The sequence below is a fragment of the Nannobrachium achirus genome (assembly GCF_963921795.1).
Source record: "Nannobrachium achirus genome assembly, chromosome: 13".
Lineage (NCBI taxonomy): Eukaryota > Metazoa > Chordata > Actinopteri > Myctophiformes > Myctophidae > Nannobrachium > Nannobrachium achirus.
The window spans coordinates 12,611,197-12,633,944 of NC_137833.1; the positions used below are offsets into that span (position 1 = coordinate 12,611,197).

Below are 22,748 nucleotides of genomic sequence, written 5' to 3' on the forward strand. Positions count from 1 at the left end.
TAACCATTATAGTATGCTTTAACTTTAGAAAAATAGCAGATATACAAGCTCACAGTGCGGCACCGAGTGCCACGCTGCGAGCTTTTAGATCTGCTATTTTTGAAAAATCTTGAAAATGTGTGCAAGTCTTTGAATATCTTTGACACGATCTTTGACCCGACTTCTAAATCCTTCCACTAAATCAGTGGTTCTCAAACTTTTTCATGTCAAGGACCCCCAAAATTACAGGTATTTAGCCACGGACCCCCATCTCAAAATATGTTGTTCCAGGGACCCCCCCAGAAGCAAATATTTGAGTTACAAATGTTTGCTTTTAAATGGATATATTCAAAGACTTGCAAAGAAAAATCATGATTTTTCAAAAATAGCAGATCTACAAGCTTGCAGTACGGCACTCGGTGCCGCGCTGTGAGCTTGTATATCTGCTATTTTTCAATAGTTAAAGCAGTCAATAATCCTAGGCCTAAATGGGTTAAGATAACTTTATTTTTTAGAAAAAAGGGCGATGCACACCTCAATGGTTGGTGTCAGGCGCATAGCACACAAAGTGCATCTCTTCTCTGATAATGACATCAAAGAAAAGGACCCGCACACTGTCAGGATCTTGCAATTTTTTGTATTACGTTTATTAAGTATTGACGGTTCAAGCGGTTAAATACGTATCTGAAAAGTGAAAACACAAATTGACATGAATCCAAAATACACTGACGATTGTGCTGTCAAACAATGAAACTATATGGATTCTATGAAAAGGTTGAGGGGGTCCCTGCTTCATCTAAGGGCCTGAAAACGTTGAAGACCCCTGCTGTAGAATGATGAAGTATTGCGTTCATTTACGAAAAGTTACACCCAAAGTTAAAGCTATACTGTGTAAGTTGCTCAACTAGTGGTCAGTAGCTCTATAGCAAACCGCGGTCGCGTCCGCGTCTTTCGGCCGTTTTTCGCCGCGGACCGGGCCTCACACCCCCGCGTCTGCCTCCACCTCGCCGAGACCTATCTTTAGAGGGGTCCCTGGTTCCTGTGCGTTCAGGCATTCTGGAGAAACGGACTCCTTCACCCGAGTATAATGCTGTTGTTTTGTTGAGGCAAGCTACTTCCTGAGAAGTCAGCAAGATGCGCTGTGATTGGCCGGCAGTGTATAACCCTCGCTGTGATTGGCCGGTAGTGTATGATGACGTAATTTTTCCGCGAAAACCGGACCCCGGCGAGGATCACAGAAAACATATAAAGAGAAGGCTTTAGAAGCTGAAAATAACGGAGTGGGTGTTCTAAAACTTTAGCGATTTAACAGTTAGGACAATTTTAAGATTTGTTTTATAAAAAAAGTTACATGGTATAACTTTAAGATATGGAGAGAGGAGGTTTCTGGCGAGCAACAACGATTTGATATGCACACTTGCACAGCGTTGTTTTTTGGTTTTGTTTTTTTTGTTGTTGGTGTGCTCGTCCCTATTCCCCCGGCGTTTCCTCAGTTCCCATGTCACAGCCAGAAGAATAATGCTCCTTGACAGTGCATATTTTTTTTCACCTAAACTGCAAGTTTGTGGCGAGAGTTGTGCTTTGTATATTTATGCTGCGTGCGCCGCATACAGCTGTAACGGTGACAAATTACGGGGGCGGATTGTTTACACTCGCCACCTGTTCTTCTTTACTACTTAAAAGCAGCGGCGTGCACATTTCTCTGAAGCCTGGCACAATGGGACTCTTTAATTATTGCTAAAATGCTATTTTATCCCCCGTCTCTCTCTTTCTCTCTCTCTCTCACACGTGCACATGCTCTGGCTTGCTATCGCTCTCTCTCAAAATACACTGTTAAGGACTTTTCACACAGGAGCGTTGCGTTTTTTTTGTGTGTTTTTTTTGCTGCATGATTAAAACGCATTGGATTTGGTGCGAAATACAGTGCGGAATCCTCACTGCGGATCCGACTGATTGATTGATTGAAGGCTTTATTAGAAGTTTGCATAGGAAAATGTACAGATTCATGACGGTACAGTTCACTGGTACAAGGTCTACTAAAAGGAGATCCATGAAAAGACTAAGCTTATTTCAACAGGAAACCATTAAAGTATCTCATATAACATTGAATGACAGACAAATAGAACACAGTACTATGCAGTAGATATGTAAAGAAAAAAAGAAAACAGTAGGTCTATACAATCAGTAAGTACATTATATACAATATATACAAGGAAGGGGCAGGTAACAGTAAGTCTAAACAATCAGTATGTACAGTATATACAAGGAAGGGGCAGGGAGGGTAGGGTTGGGCTAGGTTTTTACCAGTTGTAAACGGCTGCTGCCTGTAAGTGGTTTTTTAGGGCAATATTAAAGGATGCTAGTGATCCACACTCCTTTATGGCCTTCGGTAAGGCATTCCACATTTTTGTGGTGTAGCAGAAGAACGAGTTCGACCCTTTCTTTGAGTTGACTCTGGGTTGAACGTGATCTGTGGCACTGCCTCTGGTGTTGTAATTATGGACATCCTTAACGTTTATAAAGTATTTTGACAGGTACTTGGGTATCATAGTGGTGTAGTGTATCTTGTACACCAGGCCCATTGCAAGTTGCTGTACTCTGTCATCTACTCTGAGCCACCCCACTCTTAACTGGTGAGTAGCGGTGAGGTGAGTCTGATTGGGAAGGTTAAGCAGGACCCTAATTAGTTTATTTTGGGCTGTTTGGAGTTTAGTTTTTAGGGCTTGTGGGGCGTCACGATACCATACGTGGACTCCATAGTCAAAGAGGGGCTGGATTATTGCACCAGCTATGGTCTTCAGTGTGTTGAAGTTGACCATTGGGGCGATCCTCTGTAGGAAACGAGTTCGTTGGTTGATTTTTTGTATTACTTTTGAAGTCATCTTTTCGCTGGAAAGATTAGCTTCAAGGATACATCCTAAGTAGGAGATTTTGTTTTTTCGTGTTATGACCTTGTCACCCACTTTGATTGTGAAGTTCTCTACCTTTTTGAGGTTATGATTTGATCCAAAGAGGATGGACTCGGTTTTGCCCAGGTGAATTGATAATTTGTTGTCGTTAAGCCATGTGCAGATCTTACTCAGTTCAGAGTTAAGTGTCTTTTCAACCTGCAAGTGGTCCTTGCCCGAGACTAGGAGAGCCGAGTCATCCGCGAACAGGAACAGGTTGCAGTCGCAAGCAGATGCCATGTCGTTCACGTATATTAGGAACAACAGAGGTCCCAGTATGCTACCTTGGGGAACTCCACAGCTTACTGGGAGGGGGGGGGACAGGGTACCGTTAATCTCCACCACCTGATCCCTCCCCACCAGGTAAGATTGCATCCAGCTCACTGCTGCGCTGTCAAGACCGATGGCTTTTAGTTTCTCAATCAGAATAGCATGATCCACGGTGTCAAATGCCTTCTGGAGGTCCATCATGACCATGCCACTATACTTGCCCTGATCCGCTTCGCGTTTGATTTGGTCAGTCAAATAGAGAAGGCATGTGTCAGTGGAATGGGATTTTCTGAATCCAGATTGGAACTCGTAAATCAGATTATTCTCATCGAGATATCTTGCAATCTGTTCGTAGACTATTTTCTCCATGACTTTGGATATGGAGCTAAGAATGGAAACGGGGCGGTAGTTTCCAGGGTCTAGTTTGCTACCTTTTTTATGCAGGGGGGTTACTTTTGCTAGTTTGAAGTCCTGGGGGACATGACCCTGTTCGATGGAAAGGTTAATTATGTGGGTAATGATTGGAGCAATGGTGGCGGCTGAATCTCTGAGAAATCTAGCTGGGATTTTATCAAGGCCAGTGGCCTTGTGTTGAGGTAGGGCGCTCAATTTTTTAAACACTTCATCAGTTGTCACTGTGGAAAGTTTAAAGCTGTCTTTACTGACGCCCAGTTTTTTGTAGAATGTATTAACAAATTCTTCACCATACCGCCCAGATGGGGCGACCAGTCTTTTGACCAGTGAACGGGCTGTGGTGGTAAAGGTTTTGTTAAAATGGGTAGCCACTTCACCTTTGTCAGAAATGAGAGCGGCGTCCGTTTTGATGTTTATGTTGTGGCATATGGTTTTTGATTTTAAGCCTAATTGGTTGTTAAGCAACTTCCATAGGTCCCGTGGGTTGTTTTTGTATTCATCGATTTTGTCGTCGATGTAGTTTTTTTTGGCGGATCTAACTAGGGCGGTTGTCTGGTTTCTAAGTCTCTTGCATTGAGCAGTAAGATGCTCAATGTGTTTTTTGAGGTCATGGTTGAATTTTTTCTTGAGCTTTTTGCAGCACTTTCGTTTTTCATCGAAAGGAGCCATAAAAGGAGTCAATGAGTTTTTACCGCATGCGAAAAGACACACTTATCGAACTGGGTTCGGTCGGGGAAAAAATGCACTGCCACTCGTTGCATGGCAAATTTGAAGCAGGTATGCATGCGGTCATAGAGAATCATTGGTTTCTTTAAAAAACATGAAATTGTCCGTTTTTTTTGTGCGAAAAATCGCGCCTTTCTGCAAAGCCCTTTATCTTACTCTGGCCACATTCTGAAGGTGGCTGTAGTTATTTTGTGAACCCCTTTTGAAGAGAGTGCAAAAAAACAAAAACAAAAAATAACACAATCTTTTTAAAGAAAAAACAGCTTGGCTATGTTTTGTTATTGTTGTTGTTCTACCGGTAATTATATTAACTTCAATACTTGGAAGTATAACTCTACAGTGCTCGTTGTGGCTGCAACAGTAAATTAAATTCATGCCAATTAGAATGGTTTGCAGTGTTGGTCTGCGTTCCAATCAAAACTGGATGTTTGGGGCTCTAATTGGTTGGTAAACAGATGGTTATTTGTTGTCTCACATGCTGTGGTCAGTAGACGCAAGCCAATAAGAAAGTGTTCATTAAACTGCAGTGATTAAACGATGGACACACATAACTTGGTTATTTAGTGTATGACATGATTGCAAGATGCTTCCTTTTGAGTTTAAGATGGAACAGAACATGCTTGAAAAACTATTGAAATGACAATTACTGTACTACAGGGGTGCCCAGTGCCCACACTTTTTTTGACTTGAGAACTTCAAAAGACCAGCTCAACAAGATTTACTCCATTGCTGACAATAGATAAAATATTTACTGTACCTGACCTGAGGGGGCTTTGGAATAGCGGTGCTGGCATTACATATAAGACAAACGGACTTGGTATTCCTCCCATTCTGTATATAGAAGTGGTAGGTTTTTGGGTTCTTTGCCTCGCACATTTTTAAGACTTTGTAATGCTACTGAAAACAAAGCATTACATTGCGGGTTTGCCTGCTATAAAAGACGTAAAGGGAGCTGACAGGCCCTTCTTGATGTCAATCAATCAAGTCACCTTAATTCAACTGGCAGATGCCAAAAATAGGTGTTTTTGATTATAATAATGTTCTTATATTGTAATTATATTTTTGTTATGGGCATGGCTTGTGGTCTACCAACCTGCATAGCCTTTGTGATGTCTACCTTTTTGGCACCCCTGCTTTACCACAATTACCGACCTTGATCTCTTAATCGCTCAGATGTTTGTTTATTTTATTATTTCTGTTTTCGACACTCTTTGTCTTGAAGAAAGTTACAGCTAATGAGGGTTTCAACCTAAACAAGGCCCTGGGGAGCGTGGGCAGATAAGAGCTTGTGTTGTATAGGAATAAATTATTGCAAACAATGATTCCTACAGTAAGTATACTGTGTGACTCATTCAAATGTTTACTACCTCTCCTGTGTGTTGATGCGAGGTCGCGCCATGTCTTGGCCAGTGATGTACTGTATATTGGACCAGTAACCTATATATGGAGACCCCTTTTACCCATATAGTATGGAGATCCATGTACTGATGGAGATATGCTGTGAGAGCCCAAACATGCTTACTCAGTTTTTCGTTATGTGAAAGTCCTATGACGTCTATGACATCTGACATCATACATACAATCCTGTTCATGCTCATACATGGAGATCCCTGTGTGTAGAACCAGCCACACAGATATGGGCTGTCTTGGCCATATATGGATTTTATTAGTGTGGTATGTAGTCGATGTGGCCTCCATATATGGGCATTCCCATATGAAGTCAGTATGATCAGGGAACTCCATATATGGGCATAAAGGGGATTCTGTTAGTGTGGTACCCCTGACATCACAGTGATGTCAGAGCATGATGTCAGAGCGGCAAACCCATTCTGTTAGAGTGGTTCCCCTGACATCACAGTGATGTCAGTCAGACCGTGATATCAGAGCGGCAAACCCATAGACCGTAAAAAGGTTTGCACGTCCAGACGGACAAGAAGGTTGTCGGGTTCATTCCGTCGCAGGCGCGTTGTGAACTTGTAGATCGTCTATTTTCAGCTCACAGCTAAGAATAAATCAGGCATTGCGACTCCATCACGGCCCGCCATACATACATTATAGTCGACTAAATCAACTCTAGATTTAGTTGACTAACATCTTATGATGTTTAGTCAACTAGAACTCAAACGCTGTCAAAATGACAGCGTGTACAGTGAAGTGAGTCCCCTCCCTCATTGCTTAACGCTCACCCTGCTTTCCTCTGCTGTCCGCAGCCAACACAGCCAAGGTGTTCATCGAGGTGATGGACGAGAACGACCACTATCCCGTCTTCACCAGGCAGCTCTACATCGGCGGGGTGGCAGAAGACACCAAGACCTTCTCCTCCGTGGTCACTATCATTGTGAGTTTAAGAGCCTGTATACCCTGAGAGCAGGGCATTTTCAGTGATGACATCAGTGTCACTGATGTGATGGCAGACTACACCAGTCTTCTGCCAAGATACACAAGTCTTCTGCCAAGGTGTCTATGCTTAATTTTTGCCTTTTATATTATTTGATAATTTGGCTAATGTTTGACCAGTTTGTTGTAGTATAGTTTGTTAATTAGGCCTACTTTTTGTTGCGGTAATGGTCTTCTTTTTATATTTTGTTATTGTCACTTCACTGTCACCTGGAGACATTGTATCGTCTCAACGATATTTATCACCATATCGTCCACCCCTAGTTAGGGTACTTCCCGTTTACACGGGGTCTTTAGAAAGCACCATGGTGGTAAGTGAAAAGCAGCGGCTCTTGCACGGGCGTCTTAAAGCGCACCATCTGCCTGACAGTCTGCCCAGTGCAGTGGACTGACCCTCTGGTTGCTGCGTGAACACACAACACATGGAAGCGTGCGGAAATCCAAAGAGCCTGTTTCCCCATCCCCAGATGTAGTGGAGTAGAAGTGAAAGTATTGGGAATTGGAAACCCTCAAGTAAAGTACATATACATCAAAATGTTACTTAAGTGCATGACTGTAGGTCAGGGGTTCCCAAACTATTTTGGCTCAGGGCACCCCATGAAGATTTATTCTCATCCGAGGCATATATGAATATAATGTAGGGACATTATATTCATAATTTTCACTCCCAGCACCTTATATTTATAGCATATTTTAGTGATTATGTTGCGAGGAAAATGTTGAGATAATAGCCATTTTGGTTAGAACAGACGTTTGTACTGTAAGTTTAAAATGACACTAAATATTTAAGTGTCCAAATAAATTCCAAATATTATCAAATTATCTCGCTGCACTACTGGACTGCTGTCGCGGCACCCACCCACTTTGAAAACCCCTGCTGTAGGTAAATGTACTTTGTTACTTTACACCACTGGTGTTTACCCTCCAGCCACAGTGGAGGAATTAATGTGATACGATTTCTGTGGCATAGCTTCATCTAGACCCCCACCCTTCACCACCTCCACCACCACCCTCCCACCCACCCTCCTGCCCAGCTACATAACATCAGAGAGCAGTGTTACAATCCCAATTTGTGCACAGAACCATGGCAGGAGATCCTGTTTGATTAGGAGCCTGCATGCTCTGCCTAGGCAAGAGTGCCACGTACGTGCGTGCGTGCGTGCGTGCGTGTGTGCGTGCGTGTGTGCGTGCGTGCGCGTGTGAGTGCGCATGCGTGTTTTTCAACCGCCGTGCATCACTGTCCATCACTGCAGCAGCTGGAGCAAGACATGCTTTTTTCTTATTTATCCACGTTTCCTTTTCACAACATCTACTGTAGCCTCACTCGTTATAACTGAATTCATCATTCTTTAGGTTGAACTGTAGATTTGACTGACATTAAATTGAGCTAGCGGTGCAACAGTTAATCGAGCAAATCAATACAAAATGAATCTTGATTTTAATACAATGGCTAATCTACAGCTCACATCGTGTCTGTAACTGATCGATTGAGTCAATTCTAATTTAAAAATGTGTGTGAAATGACTGTAATACGTCGCGCGCACACACACACACACACACACACACACACACACACACACACACACACACACACACACACACACACACACCACAGTACAGTACATTTAGGAAACCATGCAAGGCATCGGGAGCAGTTAGGGGTTAAGTGTCTTTTGCTCGAGGACACTTTGACACTAGTCTCGCGTAGCCAGACAACTATTCCACAATCTACGAATGCTATATAGAGTCTGGAACGGCAGCTCCCGAATGGCGAGTATCGGAAGTAGCCACTGCTGCACTGAACTGTAGTCCCACTGGAAACATAACAGAAACACAATAGCTCAGACAAAGTCATTCGAGCGGCCTATTCTTGTTATGGGTGTATAGTTTAAGAACACGTTTGAAAACATCATGGAAGTAACACCAATAACACCAGAGAAAGACGAAATAACGCCTCCAGAAATGTTGAAAGGAGACATAACGCTTCCAGTAGGACATGTTATTGCTACTGCACCAAGGGAGCGTCACATCCGCTTTATCTCGCACTCATCGTTTCTATTTCCGTTTGCCAAACTGTATGCCGGGAGCATTTGCCCAAATCGCGGAGGCAACAGTCTGGCCTCGCGAGACTACTTTGACACTAACCCAGGGAAGCCGGCGGGGATCGAGCCGGGAACCTTGCGTTTCCCAAGCGGCCGCTCTATGCTCTATTATTAATAATGATATCACTGTGAGTCTTCAGACTGGAATGAAGTGTTCTGTGTCAACGTCCTGCTATGCGTCGCAATCTGTTTTCATCAGCAGTGTCATGCCAGATGACTCAGTGAGTTATTAAAACTGTAATTTACCTTTTTGAAATTATGCGAACCGGCTGCTGCCAGCAGGTCTGCAGCACGATAGCAGTCTGATTCTTAAATCTACAAAGTACAGTAACTAGTAACAAAAGGTTTCAAATACAGTAATTGTAGTGGAGTGAAAGTAAAAGTATCAAACATTGGAAACTCTCCAGTAAATAAAAACACCTCAACATTGGATTTAAGTACAGTACTTGAGTAATTGTACTTAGTTACTTTACACCACTGACGGTGAGGGGAAGGTCACAGGGAATGGGAGAGCTTCTTGCTTCCTGTTTTTCTTTTCTTCTGTAATAAGTACTTTCTTGGATGAAGCACTCCTTTAAGAGTAATAGTTATAATGCATTTGATGACCAGCAGTGGTTCCCGATGGAGACACAAAGAGTCTCCTCCAATGATTGGTTTAGAAATGAGACAAAAACAAAACAATATCGATGAATTCAAAAATCCAATCGATAGGGGGGGAAAAAAGTAATTTTGGGAGTGAACTATCCCTTTAAAGTGTTAGTTCACCTATTTTTGACATAAAGCTGTGTGAAATACTTGCCATTAAAATAGTGGTTACAAATGTATTAATTGATTACCAGTGTCCCGTGGTCAGAGTTCTGGTCAGTTTTAGATGAATATAAAGTAGTTCCGGTGATTTGGCAGGGGCTCATGGCCCAATCATTAAAAATAGATGAATCCACAAAACTAGCGTCATTTGTATTGTTGACCTATTTCTTTCAACCAACTTTCATTCAACTTTGACCCCTCTGTCACATGGTACTGTTTTTTGTGTCCAGTATCACTACGCCGATGCAACGTATTTCCCCGAAACAAGGTGCTTTGCAGTCAGTCAGCTGATCAGAACGAAACCTCGCTCTATATGGTAGAAATTGGCCAACAATACAAATGACGCTAGTTTTGTGGATTAATCTATTTTCAATGATTGGGCCACGCCAAATGGCCCCCACCCCATTGGAACTACTTAATATTCATTAGAAACTGACCAGAACTCTGACCACAGGACTCTGGTAATCAATTAATACATTTTTAACCACTGTTTTAATGGCAAGTATTTCACACAGCTTTATGTCAAAAATAGGTGAACTAACACTTTAAGGTTGAATTTGAAAATCAAATAATTGGTGTTCTCTCTTAATTCGGTAGGAAGACTATTCCAGTAATGAGTAGGTTCTAACAGAGAAGACTGTTAGACCAAAAAAAGTGACATGGCCTATAGTGTGATCGCTGTGCACGAATACATCGATAAACTTCAGCACTGGAAGCTGCTTTGTAGGCTCAGGCTAGTATTTTTTCAGATGAGGAGAGAAATGCAAATGTATCCTCATTAGCCAAATATGAATGATGCCTGCTCGGAGCAGGTACAGTAGGTTAGTTGAAATAAATACATTAATGCATAAATCTGCAGCTCGCTATTCAAGTTCCCCCATAGCGGTGGTGCAAAGTAGCTAACTGCATTTACTCAAGTACAGTTTTGAGGTATTTTGACTTTACTGCATGTAGCATTTCCAGTTTTCAATAATTTTACCTCTAAACTCCACTACATGTCAAAGGTGAATAATCTGAATATTGTACTTTTACTCCACTACAACTATTTGAAAACTTTAGTTACTAAATTAGTTACTTTGTCAATTTGAATTATTAATACAAAACCACAATAGAGGGTATGCGCATGCATAAATTGAATGGGAAATCGAGTGGCAAATTGGGTGGCAAAGTGAGTTTAACGTTGTTTAATGCAATCAGATTTCTGCCACTCAGTAGGCGTTCCCGCACAACTTCCGGGTATGATGATGATGTCACATGCACACCCTCTACAGATCTACATATACAATATATATACTTTGGCAATTTGAAAATAGCGTAGCATTACAAGCTTTTAGATCTGCTATTTTCAAACTAATTTTAAACATGCTGTAGGCTACATTTGAAAAAGTGTGAAATTGGACATCCTGAACAATGAGTTCTTTTACTTTTGGCACTTTAACACTTTGCAAGCCACGGGGAGCCCCTTAATATTAAAACCGGAATATACCGGAAATCTGAGCAAGGAGTCTCAGCCGCGCCGTCTTTTACCGTACTGGGTCATTAAAAACGAAATAAATGATTTTTATCCGAAAATCGGCGATCGTCTAACCTTCCCACCACTCGTCCATCGATAGCGCATGGCTTGTCTGACATGAAGCAGAAGTGACGTCAGGTCCATTCCTTCCAGAGGCTTCCTAGCAGCCACCCATTTACTGTTTATACACGAGTGCTAGTACAGCAGGAGTGCTGCGGGCTATGCGAGCGAAACTGTTCATATCTACTATTGAGTCATCTGTGGATTATTTGAGCCGACATTTACGTGAACGGATCGCGCACGCGAAACGCACGGGGATAAGATGCGTCGGCCGAAACCCCCACTCTAAGCCAATGCAGATTGAAGAATTTCATTGGGAACTGTGGTGAGTATACAACGGGGATCACGGTATGGTAATGGGGGATGAAGACCACATGATATAGCGTTGGATGTCTGGTAAAATGAATGCGGTTCAGATCATAATATAATAATAGAAATTTCACGGCTAATCTACAACAAGCCATTCTATTTCGGCTAGCAAAGTGTTAAGTACAATTTGACGCAAATACTTGTGTCCTCAAGTACATTTTGAATTGGCTACAGCAGTGTTTCTCAGCCACTGTGCCTGGGGACCTTTGGTGTGCCCCGGAGAAAGGTCAAGTGTGCCCCTTGAAACTGCTTGAAAGCCAGTATTGTATTTATCATTTTATAAATGATTTAAACCGCGAGGCGTTGTGTGCTTGTAGATCGGCTGTTTTCACTACTGTTGTGCGACAGCCTTGTATGATGAAGCAGGGCTTTACTTTGCGAAGAAACATACACATTTGAAACTTGGAGATACAAGGTTTCTTCCCGACAGTGACGATATTTACACCTCCGTATTATGTTGGTGTGCCCATGGATTCTTGGGACATGAAAAGTGTGGCCATGCAGAAAAAAAGTTGAGAAACACTGGGCTACAGGACTTTTACTTGTAACAGAGTACTTCTACATTGCAGTATTGATACTTTTACTTACTAACATGAGCGCTTCTCCCACCATAGTCTGTAAGATCTGACGAACGTAGATTGACCCCGATGTATCACTGAATATAAATCATCCCAACACTCTGCCCCTGACCACTGCTATTCCAGCTTTCTCCTTTTCTTTGAAAAGAAAAAGGAAAGCTTGGAACTGTTACTGTAAGGTAAACTACTTACTTTATGGATAATTTCTAAGGCTGTAATGATCTAGTATCTGAATCTAAAAATGTATTTTAATTAGCAATGATCTACTATATTGATTTGCAAAAGCAACGGAAAATGAAAGAGTGGTCTAATTACTTTTCCATTCCATATAGCTACTCTTGGTCTATCGATAAATGTGTGTAATCTCTGTGTTCATGTCAAGGTGCGGGTTTGTCCATATGTGTTGTAATATTATGTCCATGTATTTGCTAGAGAATCAGTGTTTTCTTATTTATATCCATCATAGATTTTTCCCTTTTAAAACCTGCTCTATTGACACGTTTCAGACAGATTTAATGTCTTTGCTAAATAGTTACTCTATCGATTTTAAATCATTGAATCGAATCGTATCGTATCATCATGAATGAACCAATATCGTCCATGTATCGTATCGTCAACCATATATCGTGATACTGTACGTATCATATCGTTGTTCAAATGTATTGTTACACCGCTAATAATTTCCCTCAGGCCAAAGGCTTTTTTGGAGAAACACACCATAAGAAACAGATGTGTTGGAACGGATTAAAAGTGAAGCAGAAACCCTTTCATTTGTATTCACCACAAAGCAATGAAAGCGTTGGGCATGTCTGACCTGCCGTTCTCTCTCGCTCCCAGCATCGTTTTGCCTTTAACCAAAATAACAACAAGAGATATCTGACTAATTGCTTTATTTACTGGCTTCTCCTTGGTTCTCGTCGATGAAATGAAATCCACGGTGCCAGATAATGTTGGCCTGATCGCATAAAAGCACTGCAAGTGTTGTGACGAGTGAACAAAGACAACAACTAACAAGATACAAGCAGTACTGTGGGAGAGAAAGTCTTCTCTATGTGACTCTTGCATGGCTCCATTCTACAAATAGCTCCATGTTATTATTCATCCAATAATCTTTTTTTCCCCCTTCTTTTTCATTATATTTCCTGATAAGTTAGAATTTGTGTACCGTTGCCATGTTATTTATATTGCCTTTGAGGAAATGTATATTTAATTTGAAGTATAATTGAATTATTTTCCCTTATTGGCAATTATAGCCTACAAACAGCCCAGCACGTAGGCTACAGTATGTTGTGTCTAACTCAGTGGTTCTCAAAACTCTCCATGTCAAGAACCCCCAAATTAATATGTATGTATTTAGCCACAAATCCCATCTGAAAATATGATGTGCCAGATTACAAGATTTGAATTTTTAACATCTTTCAAAAAAATCTAAATCGTTACATTTTTTTTTTCTTTTTTGTTTTTTTCTTGTAAGCTCACAACAGTGGTCATGCAGATGTTCATGTTATACTAACATTTAACAGGGGACCCCCTGGTCTGGAAGCCCCTCGAGGTTGTCTGGAATCCCTGTGTGGAACCTGCATTTCAAATTGCGATAAAAAAAAAATGCCATCTGGGGATAAACCCGCCCCATATTTGCATACTGGGCTCTGATTGGTGATGGTGACCCACAAGTTTGGACGCAGGGATATCCAGTCACAATCACAACCGAGCGGGGCTAGACCATCTCTGCACTGGCAGATTGGTCTTGTTTCCAGGCTACTGCGATCTCCCTTCCAGAGAGGAGAGATGGGAAAAGCCTTTGCCGTCACAGCACAAAAAAGTACAACCCGAGTTAATGACCGGAATGAATTGTGCTGTCTAACACGGCAGCAGTTTGTGACTTGTTTTTCGTTGACAACAATGGAGACCCACGACTGATGGATATGAGCTGTTTGGCTGGCTACTGTACATGAAACACCTTTGTATTAAGGAGATGGAATGTTTTGGGTTTGGGGCTTTTTGCAGGCTAGATAATGCAGTGTCTCTCAAAGTGGGGTCCTCCCAGGGGTCCTCCCAGGGGTCAGGGTGGTGGTCAGCTATTTTTGAAATGTTTGAAAGAATATTGAAGATATTTTTTCTCTCCTGGCACAAAACATGTTCAGATGGGGTGGGAGGGGTTTGGGTTCCTGGGCACAAAAAGAGTCCTCAGAACTACTGATTTAGATGGCGTTTGTAGAATCGGCCTCAGGCCTTTAAATGGCTTAATAAAAAACAAAAACGACGGCGACCGTATCCTGTCATCATGTCTGCCGCCCTGAAGGCCGTGGCCACAAACATGTCCCTTTAAGCCAGTTAGACCCCAACGCAACTCTGTGTCACGCTAGATTTGAACCACTTTAACCATTATTTTATGCTTTAACTATTAAAAAAATAGCAGATATACAAGCTCACAGCGCGGCACCGAGTGCCGCGCTGCGACCTTGTAGATCTGCTATTTTTGAAAAATCGTCAACATTTGTGCAAGTCTTTCAATATTGTTGTCCCGATTCTATGAATGTCTTCTAAATCCCTCTTCTAAAGTCAGTGGTTCTCAAACTTTTTCATGTCAAGGACCCCCCAAAATTACATGTATTTGGCCACGGACCCCCATCTCAAAATATGATGTTCCAGGGACCCCCAGAAGTAAATATTTGAGTTACAAATGTTTGCTTTTAAAAAGATATATTCAAAGACTTGCAAAAAAAAAAGAAATCACGATTAAAAAAAAATAGCAGATCTACAAGCTCGCAGCGCGGCACTCGGTGCTGCGCTGTGAGCTTGTAGATCTGCTATTTTTCAATAGTCAAAGCATTAAATAATGCCTAGGCCTAAATAGGTTAAAGCTTTGCGGAGGAGGATGATGTCTATCTCACTCTCTCAGCGCTCTCTCAGTCTCCGGGCAGCCTTGTCCTTGTGGTCTATATTTTACACCCTCCATCTGCCAGGATCTCGTCGGAAGGGGGGAAAAAAAAGAGTCATTGTACATATTCATCAATCAATGTCAGCGCCGGACGATTAAATTGATGTGCATGTGTTGTGTGAGAGGGCTCTGAGGACACTGTCAACGCCTGGAAAACTCACATCGCTGTGTTTCAACTTTTTTTATGTTTGATAATAATAATGCTCTATATTTTGCCTACTACGACAAACTATTTTGTTGTACTAGAGCGGTGGGGCTCCCAAAAACGTCCCCCCCCCCCCCTCCCCCCCCCGAGACAAAAGACAAACAAAGTGGAAAGTAGCAGACCTACAAGCACACAACGCATTGCGGCTATATTTCACTTTACACAGTTAAAAAGTTAGTGGAATTTCTTTTAACTTAAATTTTATTCATGAAAATGTCTTTTGAAAATGTTAGAATTTGTTTTAATTGTGAGCATGTTTTATTTTTTATACCTTTTAAACAACAATGATACTTTTTAAAAAGAAACCACCTCCAAATATCGATCCACCACAACCCAAAAATGGGTCCCGACCCACTGTTTGGGAAACGGTGTAATAGAGCAGGGGTTCCCAAACTTTTTTGTCTCAGGGCACCCCATAAATATTTTTTTAATCCAAGGCACCCCTACATTATAATTTTCACTCCCAGCTCCCTTATATTTATAGCATATTTTCATTGTCGGGTGGAAACCTTGTATGTCCAAAACCGTTTTGTATTTATCATCTATAAAATGTACTAAACTAGTGAAAACAGAAGATCTACAAGCACACACGAGGCGTTGTGTGCTTGTAGATCGGCTGTTCACTAGTTTTGTGTGATAGTCTTGCATGATGAAGCAGGGCCTTGCTTTACCAAAAGTACACATTGGAAACTTAACTTGGAGATACAAGGTTTCTGCCTGACAGTGATTATGTTTCCGAGGAAAACGTTGAGATAATAGCCTTTTTGGTTAGAACTGACTGAAAATAACTTTGTACTTCAAGTTTAAAATGATACTAAATATTTTTGTCCAAATAAATTCCAAATATTATCAAATGATCTCGCGGCACCCCTGGACTGCCGTCATGGCACCCCAGGGTGCCCCATCACCCACTTTGAAAACCCCTGTACTAGAGTGTTGGGGCGACAGTAGCAAAAATAGACGATCTACTTTATATTGTGACGAGTTGTGAGCTTGTAGATCGGCAATGTTTTGCAATTTTTTATTTTTTTTACAGTGAAAGTGGCTTAGTCCAACTACATTGTACGCAGGCCATTATTTCTTCCCATTTACTGAAAAGTAACAGTTTTGGACATACCAGGTTAAAACTCCATTCCCCCCTCTGCTGGCGAACAAAGGTCACTGCAGTGCAGTGACCTTTGTGTGTGTGTGTGTGTGTGTGTGTGTGTGTGTGTGTGTGTGTGTGTGTGTGTGTGTGTGTGTGTGTGTGTGTGTGTGTGTGTGTGTGTGTGCGGGCGGGCGGGCGGGAGGGGGGGGGGGGGTGTAGTGCTTTTGTGTGAACAGCCCTTACAATAGAATAAGGGAAAGATTAGTATGAGTTTTGTTGTATGCTGGTGTCGTTCAACACAATAAATATACGTGTCGAACGCTTTTAGATTGCATATTTTCTTTAGAATCACCCTTAGGATCGCCTATGTTCTTTAGCAAGGGTTCCCAAACTTTTCAGGCTGCAAACCCCCAACATAATCATAATATTATATTAATATTATTAATCCCCCACCCCCATACAAATTCTGGGCCCTGGGTACAAGGATTCACTGCACCCCCTATGAATGTTCTTCATAGGGGGAGGGGGTTTAACCCATTTAGACTGGGAACACATTATTACGCATTATTTTGTGCTTTAACTATTGGAAAATAGCAGATATACAAGCTCGCAGTGCAGCACCGAGTGCCGCACTGCGAGCTTGTAAATGTGCTATCTACTTTTCAAAAACTTTTCAAAAATAGCAGATCTAAACGCTCACAGCACAGCACTCTGCTGCGCTGTGAGCTTGTATATCTGCTATCTTTCAGTAGCTAAAATATAAAACAATTAAGGCCCCTCCACATTGGGTTTAGAAGAAGAGGATACCAGCACTCACGGAATTGACATTTAGGGCACTTTTATTAAAGTGTATCAGTTGGCATGGCACGCCACAGAGCAAACAAACAATCAGCGAACGTTTCGGCGTTAAGCCTTCATCAGCGTTGTATACAGAAGTCACCGGAAGTGTCATTTTATAGTGTCCGCAGGAAAGACAACTTCCCATGTCTGTGTGGGCGTTCTTAACTTCAGACCAACTTATACCACAAGTGCAGTCGAAATGCAGACTCATATAGCTCAAAATTAATTATACACATTTATACAACCAGTAAGACTCCCTAATCGGGAGATAAGCGACCGTTGGTCGCTTATCTCCATAAATAGGCCAAAAAGTAGTTTGTGCAAAATCGTCCTGATGGTGGCGCTAGATGGGACAGATGCGTTGTGATTACATGACTGTAGAGATACTGTGTACTGGTGTGCATGATTTTAGGGCAAAATCTGTAGGAGCAGGGTGACTGTAGAGATACTGTGTAGTGGTTTGTGTGATTTTAGGGCAAATTCTGTAGGAGCAGTGTCCAAAGTGTGTTGTCTTCATTGAGTTTGGGAGAAATGCCAATACTAGCATGCAAGATGCAAGCTCTCCTGCTAAAAGTAGACACACCCACAGGCAGATCTTGATAGTGGACCCAGGTCTGTTTATTTAAGCATGGAGGCTCATCCTTCCTGGACTCCCTGGTGTGAAGGGGTGTGTGTGTGTGTGTGTGTGTGTGTGTGTGTGTGTGTGTGTGTGTGTGTGTGTGTGTGTGTGTGTGTGTGTGTGTGTGTGTGTGTGTGTGTGTGTGTGTGTGTGTGTGTGTGTGTGTGTGTGTGTGTGTGTGTGTGTGTGTGTGTGAGAGAGAGAGGACAGTGGCAACATTCCTTGCCACTTGGCAGGTCACACATTATGTTTGAGAGAGAGAGAGAGAGTGTGTGTGTGTGTGTGTGTGTGTGTGTGTGTGTGTGTGTGTGTGTGTGTGTGTGTGTGTGACACAGAGAGAGCAGCCCCGTTGGGGTGGTCATTTGGTCATTTTTGCACATTTGGTAATTTTTTACACCTGGGGGTCCCCCAGGGACCTGGGGGTCCCCGAAACTCCGGGGGTCCTTGGAGGTTGTAGTTTGGCAGGCAAGGAGTGTGTGTGCAAAATCTGGCATGGATCGGGGCAACGGTTGCAGAGATATGAGCAGGGCAAAAGTGTGACGTGTGACGTGTGACAGAGGGAGTGACGGAGGGAGTGACGGAGGGAGTGACGGAGGGACAGCCGGTGGAGGTTTGGATAGTGTGCAAGTAACTGCGACCTACGGTCGCAATTAAATACAATTTCCTAGAATATCAGAGTTCTTTGTAGTTTGTATATAGGGGTACATTTCAAAAACAAACAAAAGACAAGAATAAAGTTCTATACCGGCCACACTGAGGCACATCTGGCTGAGTCCTTATTAAAGGAGGGATAGAAATAGAGACTTAGCTAGACAAGAAGTAAAAAAGTAGAAAAGACAAAAAACATTTTGTACTGCTGCTGCTGGGGAACAAACAAGAAGAATTCATTCTACATTATATTATATAAGCCTAAATAACAGAATAGAAGGCTAGTCTATCATCTTGAAAGAAATTCAATTTAATTTACATCCACCCCTCTCTTAAAAAGGTAGTCATTCACGCTACACTTCAAAGACAATGGGACAAACAAGCCTAGAACTAAATACCAGTTCAGTCTCGTCAAAATACATCTTAATGGAAAAACTCATCATAGCTTACTTAGAAAACACTCATATACGGTCCATCTCAAGAAACAAGAAATACAAGAAAATACATTTAAAGGTTTATAATAGGCTACTGGTGTCTTTTTTGCGATATAGTTCTTTGTTAAGTCTCATAGAGCCAAAAGGCTTAGATATTCGAGAGTTCCTTCTTTTTTCTTCATTATAAAGTGTAAAAGCCATCACCAGACCAGACCTGGAGGGTTTCATTGAAGTCAACCCAAGTACCTTACACAGCCAAGAAAGGCTTATTTGCGAATAGGTTCTTTTCCAAACCGGAGGTTTGTAACTGTCTTCTTCCCAGGGTGTAGACAGTGTTCTTCTCAGGGTGTAGACGGTGTTGAAGCGTCCACAGCGTGGCGTCCTCTATCGGGTGAGAAACGTAATAAGAGGACATCCATCCATGAGCTTGGCGCATTCACGGAGGTCCCCTACTGACGATAATCCCTCTGGATCAGTAGTCATCGCGTCTGTGTTTTTTAGATCCCCCGGTCCGTCTTGGTGAAACTGCAGCGTGCCATCCCACGGGAGGTGCGTCGCTCGGGTTGAGAACATCTTTACAGCAAGAAAGCAAGCACGACTCCAAAAATCTTCACTTCTTAACCATTTTACCGGGTGCACGGTCGGGAACATAACTTTAGAAGAAGAGGATACCAGCACTCACGGAATTGACATTTAGGGCACTTTTATTAAAGTGTATCAGTTGGCATGGCACGCCACAGAGCAAACAAACAATCAGCGAACGTTTCGGCGTTAAGCCTTCATCAGCGTTGTATACAGAAGTCACCGGAAGTGTCATTTTATAGTGTCCGCAGGAAAGACAACTTCCCATGTCTGTGTGGGCGTTCTTAACTTCAGACCAACTTATACCACAAGTGCAGTCGAAATGCAGACTCATATAGCTCAAAATTAATTATACACATTTATACAATTAAATACAATTTCTTAGAATATCAGAGTTCTTTGTAGTTTGTATATAGGGGTACATTTCAAAAACAAACAAAAGACAAGAATAAAGTTCTATACCGGCCACACTGAGGGACATCTGGCTGAGTCCTTATTAAAGGAGGGATAGAAATAGAGACTTAGCTAGACAAGAAGTAAAAAAGTAGAAAAGACAAAAAACATTTTGTACTGCTGCTGCTGGGGAACAAACAAGAAGAATTCATTCTACATTATATTATATAAGCCTAAATAACAGAATAGAAGGCTAGTCTATCATCTTGAAAGAAATTCAATTTAATTTACATCCACCCCTCTCTTAAAAAGGTAGTCATTCACGCTACACTTCAAAGACAATGGGACAAACAAGCCTAGAACTAAATACCAGTTCAGTCTCGTCAAAATACATCTTAATGGAAAAACTCATCATAGCTTACTTAGAAAACACTCATATACGGTCCATCTCAAGAAACAAGAAATACAAGAAAATACATTTAAAGGTTTATAATAGGCTACTGGTGTCTTTTTTGCGATATAGTTCTTTGTTAAGTCTCATAGAGCCAAAAGGCTTAGATATTCGAGAGTTCCTTCTTTTTTCTTCATTATAAAGTGTAAAAGCCATCACCAGACCAGACCTGGAGGGTTTCATTGAAGTCAACCCAAGTACCTTACACAGCCAAGAAAGGCTTATTTGCGAATAGGTTCTTTTCCAAACCGGAGGTTTGTAACTGTCTTCTTCCCAGGGTGTAGACAGTGTTCTTCTCATTGGGCCCTAGTAACTCAGTCCCACTTTTCCCCCCCTTGTGACGCCCCTGTTCTCTGTCCCACGCAGGCCGACGACGTGGACACGGGGAACTACAGCGCCATGAAGTACCAGCTGATCCTGCCTCACACGGAGACGGGCATTCCCTTCGTCATCGGCAGCTACACAGGCCTCATCAAGTCGGCCATCATGTACCGCAACATGCGCCGCTCCTACTTCAAGTTCAAGGTCAACGCCACGGACGACTGGGGCGCGGGCCTGAGCAGCCTCGCCGACGTGGTGGTGAGAGAGAGTCAGGCACTGTGGTGGTCTTAAGTACATTGGCTCAAGTGCTGCGAGTTGGTAGACCTGATATTTTTTGAAGAATCGTGAATATTTGTGAATATTTGTCTAAGCACCGGGCTACACCAAAAAGACGGCGTTGTGCCGGCATCGAACGGCGTCAACAATGAACGGGGCGAATTGGGCGCCTGACGCCGGCACCGAACGCAGCAAGTGGACCCTTCATTAATTAAAAAGGGAACGTTCCCAGCGTTGACACTGATGCGACACTCGATGGCTGCAGTGGAGCTGGGGGTTTATATAATATTCTTGACCCGATTCTATAAATCTCTCCTAAATCCTTCTAAGGTTTTTGAAAAATGTATGTTTCTATGTCAGTGGTTCTCAAACCTTTTCATGTCAAGGACCCCTAGATTTACGTGTATTTGGCCGCCAGCAAATATTTTTGTTACAAATGTTCGTTTTGAAAAAGATATATTCAAAGCAAAAGAATCAAAATTTTTCAATTGCTAAAGTATAAAATAATCCCAGGTCTTTATGGTCGATCTGCGATGTTCTGCTTTTCCCACAATAGCGGAAAACAGATATTACACTAGCATAGAGCCCTGAGGGACTTAAGTGGTTAAGTGTGGGTTTTATGAATATTTGACCAATGAAACGTGTTCACCCCAGCTTGTGACAAACTAATAACTACAGTATATCCATTGAATCCATTGGAACATAGGGTTCTATTTTCCCATTTTCTGGAAACGGTTTAGGACTTACAAGCTTTCCACCCGACCGTGACGATTTAGAATTAGATGATGGTGATGATGATGATGGTGATGGTGATGGTGATGGTGATGATGGTGTTGATGATGGTGATGGTGATGATGATGGTGATGATGATGATGATGGCGATGGTGCATGTTTCTTTTTCGGTTGCTTCCATTCTATTGAATTGTTCACAGTACTGTAGCTGCAGCACTGGCACAGCAGACGCGTATCCGACTGAACCCTCCATCTAGCAGACGATCCAATTAAACTCTGCACAGAAGTCTATGGATTTTCCTTCATAATTGCTGTGTGTGTGTGGGACAGTGTACGCGCCTGAGCGATCTGAATGTGTGTGCGTGTGTCCTTGTATTACTATAGTTGTGAGGACCAAAGTCCCCCCCCACCCCCCACAAGTTTAGTAGAATTTCTACTATGTGGACCTCACAAGGGTGAGATGGGTGTTTTATGGTGAAGAACTACTTTTTTTAAAATATTTTTATCCCATGATTTTGTAACCCATTTTTCACCCAGTGCCAATTGCTTATGTAATCCTGGGCTCTGCTCTCCCTCTGCCGCGCCTGGGGAGACAACGGACAAACCTCATGCTTCCTTCAATGCATGGGGTCCCAGTTGTTTCTTTTCACCTGACAGGGGGGATTTCCCTGGAATGGACGTAGCACGTGGAAGGAACACGTTATTCCAACCAGTTCCTTTCCCCTCCATCAGGTGCCTTGGCTGGCCAGGGGGAGGCATTATAGAGAACAGGATTACTGCATGTTTTTGTGAGGGTATCAACCCTAGGAGACACAGGGAGAACATACAAACTCCACACAGAAAGGCCCTATCGCCGACCCCACCTAGGGTGTGGGCGCCGATGACGCGGAGGGAGGAACACGCTCCCAGCACCCACAGCATCCCCCGGCGGGAATCGAACCCAGGACCTTCTAGCTTTGAGGCGAAGTGCCAACCACTGCGCCACCATGCCCCTGAGGTTTACAATTCTGAACACTTGAGTTGCAGGCGGGCGTCGCGCACCAAAGATAGTAGATC

General features: G+C 42.5%; 1 protein-coding gene across 1 annotated transcript in view; it reads left to right on the forward strand.

The window, feature by feature from the left end:
• Positions 1 to 22,748, forward strand: part of LOC308296680 (protocadherin-15-like) — a gene marked incomplete at both ends in the record, with an annotated part of 437,702 nt that overhangs the window by 337,822 nt on the left and 77,132 nt on the right. The window contains 2 exons of the mRNA XM_080740008.1: positions 6,548 to 6,675; positions 20,730 to 20,942. Coding sequence (XP_080596134.1) covers positions 6,548 to 6,675; positions 20,730 to 20,942 — 341 coding nt within the window. The remainder of the gene's footprint in view (positions 1 to 6,547; positions 6,676 to 20,729; positions 20,943 to 22,748) is intronic.